This window comes from Ceratosolen solmsi, unplaced genomic scaffold, assembly GCF_000503995.2.
Source record: "Ceratosolen solmsi marchali unplaced genomic scaffold, CerSol_1.0 scaffold7, whole genome shotgun sequence".
In the NCBI taxonomy this organism is placed as follows: Eukaryota; Metazoa; Arthropoda; class Insecta; order Hymenoptera; family Agaonidae; genus Ceratosolen; species Ceratosolen solmsi.
The window spans coordinates 1,416,618-1,425,401 of record NW_011948413.1 but is presented as its reverse complement, the minus strand read 5'-3'; the positions used below and the strand labels follow the sequence as shown (position 1 = coordinate 1,425,401).

Sequence of the window (8,784 nt, the reverse complement as noted above, 5' to 3'; positions counted from 1 at the left end):
AGAGAGAGAGAGATAGACAGACAGACAGACTGACGAGGGACGTGCACATGACGGGGCTTTTCCTGTAGTTTGCTGGAGCACTCGTCAAGAGGCGCGGATAAATGTGAGATCGGCTGCCATTTGTGTTGGTGGACCATGCACCAGTAGATTTATCGGCGAACAAGAAGCAACCAGCACTAAGAACTATCGACTAAGCACGTGGATCAGAACTATGACAGTTCGATAAGATACTGGCGTCAGCCGACCAAGACTCGGTTAAGCGAACAACAAGTGTAAAGCGAGTGAGAGGCGGAGGCCAACGAGCCAGAGGACCGGCAAGTAGCGAGAGCTAACCCCGGTCGCGCATCATCCCCCGGATCGCTGGCGGACGCATCGCGAGCATTGGCGTCGGATTACCCGGCGGTCGGTTATCCCGCTGGCGCGACGTTCGCGTACAGTAACCGTCAGGCCGGCGACGGCAGCAGCGGAGGCGGCGCCGGGAACGGAGTCGGGTCTGCCGGAGTGCCGGGGGGCCCGCCCAGGGGGGTGATGAGCTGCTCCGAGGTTATGTATCAATACTATCCGTATCTCTATCAGAGGCCACCACCGCCCCATCCCCATGCGGCCCCGCATCCAAGTGTCGCCCACGCTGGTAACCCTCACACGGCCCATCACAGTCCTGCGAGGCCTGCGCCCTTCCAGCCCTTCTCCACGGCGGCACCGAGCCATCAGTACGACAGGGTGAGTATTTTTTTACATAGCGTGTTTCTCTTCGTACGCCATTCTTCCTATTGCACGATAACCTCGCGTTAGAAGTCCCGTGGCTGTTTATGAGGAACCAAAATAAGAAGAAGCTTCAAAAAACGAAAAGTCTAAGCTTGCACTTTGTTAGAAGGACGTTGATTGCATACATAATTCAATGACTAATCATGCAAATAAGTCGATATTTTTCTATTTGGTAATCCTTCATTAATATCGACAGTTATTATAACGATTAATTTTTAATTAATATTGTAAATAAGAAAGTATTCCTAGGATATAAACACTAATATGGCATTTTACGGTAACTTTTTATGCATTGACAGCTATTTTAGCAAATTAGTTATATTTTAATGATGGCTATAAGGCAATCAATACATATTGATTTACAAGAAATCCTTTTTTTTAAAGAATCCGTAGGACAAAAGTAGTAACGTTAAAATAGAAAAATATTCTGATAATTAGATTTAAAATTTTTATTGTTTTGTCTGATAGTGTATATTTTTCATTAATGGTTTTATCGTTTTATCCCTTGTAAAAAAGTACAATTAATATTATGCGCTAATTATATGCGTGAAATATAATATTAATTATTCGTTTTTCAAATAAAAACCATTTATAAGTATATATTTGTTCCATAACTGAATACTAATGTTCTGACATTCATATTATTTTCCAAATCATATTAAATGAACTAATAAACATGTTGTCTTGCGATTAAAAAAAAATTAAATGACGTATATTACTGATACAAATAATAAAATTTATAATACAAGAATTATAATAAATAATCTATTAACGTATCTATAAAATGATTACATATTTTGAATAAAAAATTTTAAACTAAAATCAGAAAAAAAATATATACATAAATTTCAAGCGCTCGCATTAAATTACTAGCAATAACCGCAAAATGAGCATAAGAAACATAGAAAATGCATATATTATTTTCTTTATTAACTCACGAATACACGTATAAAATCTATATAACGGCTTAAATGTTTTTCAAATGAAGCATCAAGAATATTGAAGTTCTAACATAATTAGCGTACAAGTCATATTGGTCATATTTGTATAACATATTGCCGGTAATCTTATCATGACTGTATAAATACGTATATAATATTCGCCTTGGAAATAGCAACAACGTTCAAATATCATATTCAAAACACTTATAAATAAATACATAAATACATTTTCAATGCAAATAAGTCAAAACTACATCTTGTTGTTGTTTTACATTATTTGTTCTGGCATTGAATGGAATTAATATTGTCACTATATAATTTAAACTACATGGCAAATATTTAAAGAGCTTAATCGGATTAGTATCCGTCACGTACCGATAAATCATAATACTCAAAAGCATGCTGAGCAGGTGTAGACTAACAGGATTATCACACTCCATAATGATCTTTTCAACTGGAATCCTTTCTATTTGATCAGACCAGCATAATGCAAATGTTGTTCGATTTATCAATTTTATGCATGATAATGAAACATTGATAACAGAAATTATGATCGATATATACTGTTTACCTACTTCTCACAGAACAATAACAAAATTCAATAATCATTTAACATAAATAGTAACACATTCGATTAATGTTACTTATAATTGTACATACAATTGAATTAGTACGTTAGTATAAAATTTTATAAATATCCAATCTTTTGTAATGATTAATTATTATTGATAAAAAATTATATTTGCATACATTTACTTTTTTTATTTGGAACGGAAATAAATTATTTATATTGCTTTATATTAAAAATTGTATAAGGTAGGCAACCTTTTCTTCAGAAATGACAATTTTGAAAGTAGTTAATATCTTTTTAAAAATCATATATTGAATATCTAGTTTTTCTTTTATTAAAAATAATGAATTCGATCTTTCAAATTACATGTATAATAAGATTATTTCATTAATATATCTAATGCATAGAATTTAAAAATTATTAATATACATAAAATGTGCGAACAGGAAGTATTCCTATACGACTGTTGAAACGGTTTTTTTAACAGAAATTTTTAACAAAATTTTTAACAGAAACCTATTATATGGGAGATTTTCATATGAAAAGAATATTCTTTTTAATGGATAATTTGTAAACATACAAATTATTATTAACCATAAATAGCAGACGATATCGAACTAAATCATTTATTTGTTCCTTCGTGCATCGGCCTCAGTACGCGCTATAAAAAACGTCGTTGAACCGACAAAGACGCATTCGTCATCGACAAACCTAAATCGGTGGGCAAGAAATTTATCGTATGAGCGTTTTCGAGGATCCGCCGCTCATTACTACTCAGCGCGAGAGCCAAGCAACGAATATCCACACCGTTACAATGAGTTGAAGGAAAAAGCACCGGGAAGACAGAAGAAGGATAAAAAGACGGTCCTCGTCCGCTCGATCGCGCGGAGACTTTGGTAATTGACGTAGATTGCGCCGTAAATCCTCTTAAATTACCGACTCTATCGCTTTGCCTCCGCCTTCCCTCTCTCTCTCTCTCTCTCTCTCTCTCTGTCTCTCTGTCTCTCTCTCTCTCTCTTTCTCTTTCTCTTTCTCTCTCTCTCTCTTTCTCTTTCTCTCTCTCTCTCTCTTTCTATCCCTTCTGTGTTCCAAAGAAAGAAAGTCTCACACGGCGAATTCTGGAGCGCACGCATGATAATCGGCGCGACACATACTCGTACGTAGCTGTGGTTGGCTTTGTGAGGAGGTTCCCTAGTAACTACGCAGGACGTTTCACTTCTTCGGCGGTTGGCCACACGAATTTCGCTCCGACCTCGGTCGTACTTCTCTTGTGCCCAACTCTGAAAATAGTTCCTTCTACCTTTAGTCGAGCCTCTTTGAAGAACTTTCTCTAGGATGTCATTTTAATTCGTTCGTTTAAGATTTAACGAGGGTAGATTTTACTACGATTTAATAATAACATTACAAATCGTGCGATTTGTTCTTTATCAAAATTTAGCTTCGGTTACATTCATACATTCAAATTAAGTTAAAGCGCGTATATACTTTTCATATTAATATTTATTTACGTGTTTCGTTAAAGAAGAAAAAAAACGAAACATTAATGAGCTGTTAATACATTTACATATATATGTATAATATGTATGAATACATTGACTACTTTATATAATTAGTCAAAGATTTCCTTTATTAATTTCATCTCTACTCATGTTTTATAATTCTAATGTAATATATGATATATCAATTTTTTCTAAAAAAAATATATTTTTTTACTCTTTGATCGTTTGTAAGTTTTATACATTATAATTAAATTGTAATTATAAAAGTAATGACGATAAAAACATAAAATTTGATATAAATTACCATAATTTTTACTTTTAATTACAAATTTTATACTAAATTTAAATTTCATGAGCATTATGATGAATTTTTATGAAAATAATTGGGCACGTGTAACATTTAGATACGATTTACTTTTTCTGTTAATCGAGGTGATGTAACAATTGTAAAAAATATGCAAAGAAAATAAACTCTCAATTAAATATATTTTAAGAAATATTATATTCAATACTTTAAATATTTATATTTGTTATCTGTAAACCAATAGCTTGTAATGAGTTATTAAATACTCTGATTGCTGCAAAAACGTACAGCTATAAATGTAAAACGAGATTGCTTTGGTATAATATATACATTTACCAGTAATACTACTTTCATTACATTCAATATCAATAGCATATTTACTAATGCATACTTAAATATTTTTGAAACTCATCCTAAAATATTTATTACTTATTAAATGAAAAGAGTCTAAGTTTATTTTTAAATACATTTTATCGAAATATTATGTATAATTGTGATACGATTTCTCTAAATCAAGGGTTAATTGATCGTTTCCCTTAATTACAACTCCAATCTGTTCAATTTTCCGTACTTTCCATCATTCAATATTTTTCGCGTAGGTTCTTTTATGCTTCAAATGCCTTTTATTTTACGTACATGTACCCTAAATTTTACTCTTACTCTCCACTTCCCCCCACTCAACTCATTTTCATATATTTATCTGTCAGCAAGTGTCCCCGTAACCTCCCATTCTATGAATTTCTCCTGTTTTATCTTCCTCCTCATCCTGCTCGGACACTATCTTTTTCTCTTTCACTCTCTCAATCTCGCTCACTTGCTTACCCGCTCGTTTCCTTTTGCGGACTTTATTGTGCATGCGTGCTCTCAACCATCCTCTCCTTTCTCTTCTGTGCGCACTCCAATCTCCTCCCGTCTTCGACATTTATTTACCATTCTGTTGTCAGGGCCGATTATGTTGTCAGATGATCGGCGGCAACGCGCGTGTGCGCGAGCGGCTTTCATTGCAAGAGAGCGAACCCTCGATAAATTCAATTAATTAACCCGACAGCGATACGAGCACCGATCCGACGAACAGATAAATAGATTTTCAAGTTGTGATTGATAATGCGACCCGCGCATGTGCACACGCATGCATGCGTGCGCGCGCGCACGCGCGCGCTCAACAAAAATGGGGGATACGCGAATTTATCGGCTCTTTAACGGGCTAATAGGTTTTAATTGTCCTTTTTATTTTGAACGCGGTCGTATAAAAGCAGCGAAGATCTTTAAAAAGACCGACAGCGCTTATGCGAACTCAGCACATTTTTATATGGCAACATGTTTCGCGAACTCGAGTTATAGATTATAACCGATAGTATTATATCAATTATGTGATCAAGTGAATCGATCTGACTTCTTTTATTTCAAAATATTAATATTTATTTATTTATTAATACGTTTTTTACAACAAATTATTGCTAGAGAATTTGAATAAAATAATATGTATTATAACATTTTTTATTTTAGGTTTAGTTAATATAATATTAATATTGTTTGTTTTAATGATATAATTTTTATCATTCATCTTAACAACAGAGAGTTTTCAATGTTATCATTAATAATACAATAAATAGTAGTATATTCCAGAAATATTTTACTTTGTTAACAAAGTTACATTTTATCACAAGTCATTTTAATATGTCAAATAAACATTTATAGTTTGTTAAATTAACATTTTATAGTTTATTATAAATTTTATTTTATTTTATGAGATTAACATTTTTACTAAATATTTTTTACATATATTCCCAAGTCATAATTTACTAAAACTAGAGAAATTATACGATAATTGAAACACAGCTTATTTTATATTATATCGCTTATTTTATCATCTTTACATCAAGCTGCAATTTTTAATTAATTTGCTTTTTCTATACACGCTTTGTGATATAAGTATTCGATCTTATACTTTCAAAGATCCAATACGGTATTTATCTAGCCAATTACATTCATACTAATTGCATATTTTGTGAAAATTCTATTAGATGTTTGATATATTTAATCGATCCACTTAATAATATTATAAACGTTTTACTTCTATCATTTTAATGCTAAAGAAGTTTATTAAGTATAGCTTAGTAGATAGTCACTATTTAAACAAAATTATGAGGCAAAAAAACGAAACAGAATATTAAATTCAGGATAATATAATTTTACACTGAATTCCACTTAAACAATACTTCTATAATTATATGCATATAAAAATACAAAGGAAATGAATATGAAATTATCCGAAACGATAAAACAATTAAAAAACAACAAATTCAATTCCAATATGAAAAAAGTTTTAGGAATTTCCCAAAAATGTTTGGACTTCTTTTATATGGTATTAAGCCATCCCCTGTACATAGTATGAAAGCTGCACACTGTACATCAAGAACTTTCTTCGTTTCGCCTAAATCAAGTCACTCTCAAAATCTCTCGACCCCTGTGCACCTTCATCTTAGGAACTCATATATAAATTTCAATTATCGGCAAGACGCGCGAAATCGAATACACGATCATATATGCACAGAGTATAAGCCAGTGAGAAAAAAGAGAGGGTAAGTGAGTGAGAGTAAGGTCCACGAGTCTCGCGCGAGCTCAGTGATCTTGATCGGAGCAAGTTTCACGGAGTCTCACCCCCCCCCCGTCACTCTCTTTCTCTCTGTCTATCTCTATCTCTATCTCTCTCATAAACATAAGGTACCGCCACACGAAAACTACAGAGAAATCGTGTGCAAGGAAGAAGGAAAACAGATAAAGAGAGAAGCGTGAGGTTATAAGACAGAATCAAAAGAGAAAGAAGGATACCAGGAGTCATGGCGCGGCAGTGCTGGGGTCCTCTTTGCTCCTCTCTCTCTTTCTTTCTCTCGTTCTCTACCGGCTGCCGCGGCAACACGAGTTTACTTTTATTTAAACGTTCCCTCCTTTTATTTAGGGCCTGACCCGTCGGTCATTTTGCTTCTTTGCCGCAGGCTTGCTGCTCCTGCTAACCGGTGTCCTCAGGGCTCTGAATTAATAGCCATACGTATATCGCCCCGTTCTCGAGTCGCGGCCGTGCGCGCTTCTTGGCAAATACGCCTATATATATACAAATATATATATATATATATAAATATATATATATATATGTATATACATACATACAAATATATATATATACAAATATATATATATATATATAAATATATATATATATATGTATATACATACATACAAATATATATATATACAAATATATATATATATATATAAATATATATATATATATGTATATACATACATACAAATATATATATATACAAATATATATATATATATATATATATATATATATATATATATATATATATATATATATATATATATATATATATATATATATATATATATATATATATATATATATATATATATATACATACATACAAATATATATATATATATATATATATGCATATACGGAGAGGCGAACTGGTGTGCGTGTGTATGTGTGTATGTGTGGAAGAGAGAGGGGGGGGGGAGAAGTAAAGAAATTCGCAGACGATCGACCCGCTTTCTCACGGTCCCTGTGCATGCGAAAAAACAAACAGTCCGTCTCTCTCTCTCTCTCTCATTCGAATCCTGAAAACGTTTTCTGAAATTCATTAATCTAATGTCCTCATGGCAGAAAGAGTGAGAAAGGAAGACAGATAGAAAAATAGATAGAGAGAGAGAGTTTGCATGTGTGCGCGTGTGTGTATAACACAGAGGGTATGTTCACGCATGTTGGCTAACGTATGAGCAGCGCTACCATGTGCCACTAGTATTTCTATATTCCCGATATATATAACAATTATAAAACCTTGAATTGTTGTGTAAGGTGCAGTCGTTTTGTTCAAGGATGCTCTCTTCTAATTTGGCATCTCGATCAAAAAGTTTCTAGTTACTTATGAACCGTTGAAATTTACATTATCAGACCCCATTTCTATCATTTAGAGTGTCATGCCATTTGTGTGTCAAGATTATTTAATACACTGCAATACTACTATGATAATTATAATAAATATATTTTATTTATATAGCTCCAGGCCAATCATTTGAAATTGTTTATATTCATACATGTATTAATTGAATACTAATTGAAAAAAATATTTATTATTGTTTTTTTATTTTCCATATTTTTCTGCGAACGATTGAATTAACTGATCTGAATCGAATATTGCTCAGATTTGTTAGGTACTTGTCACTTACAATAATGTTTTAGGAAAAATAATGCTATTTTGGTATGCTTATGTATTTCCTCAAGTAAAAATTGAAAGGATGAGTAAAATATATATATATAAATTTTTCTATTAATGAATATAGATATATTCATTTCGAAATCTATCCGAAAAGTATTTTAATACATTTATCATTTAAATACATAAAAAAAATTTCATACTGAAAAATTAAATATAAATATATATATTATTTTAATAACTTTTGTTTGTTTTATTCAAATACCAAAACATTTATAAATTTTAATTATAATTATTTAAAATATGATTATGAAATAGTATTAAATTTTAGTAAATGTTTCAAAGTTAAATTCCTTTGATTGTTTTCTCTAATTAATGTTCACTTTGATTAGCATTATTGTTTATCATTTTTTAATAAAAATACTGTACAAAGTATAATTACAACACTGTCGCAACACTCTTT

At 32.1% G+C, this 8,784-nt stretch overlaps 1 protein-coding gene across 1 annotated transcript in view; it reads left to right on the top strand.

Moving 5' to 3' along the window:
* The first annotated feature begins 273 nt into the window (after nt 1–273).
* The window catches only part of vg (transcription factor vestigial), a 70,433-nt gene continuing 61,922 nt past the window's right edge, over nt 274–8,784 (top strand). The window contains 1 exon segment of the mRNA XM_011505884.1: nt 274–720. Within this exon segment, the coding sequence (XP_011504186.1) occupies nt 529–720 (192 nt within the window). The 5' untranslated portion in view covers nt 274–528.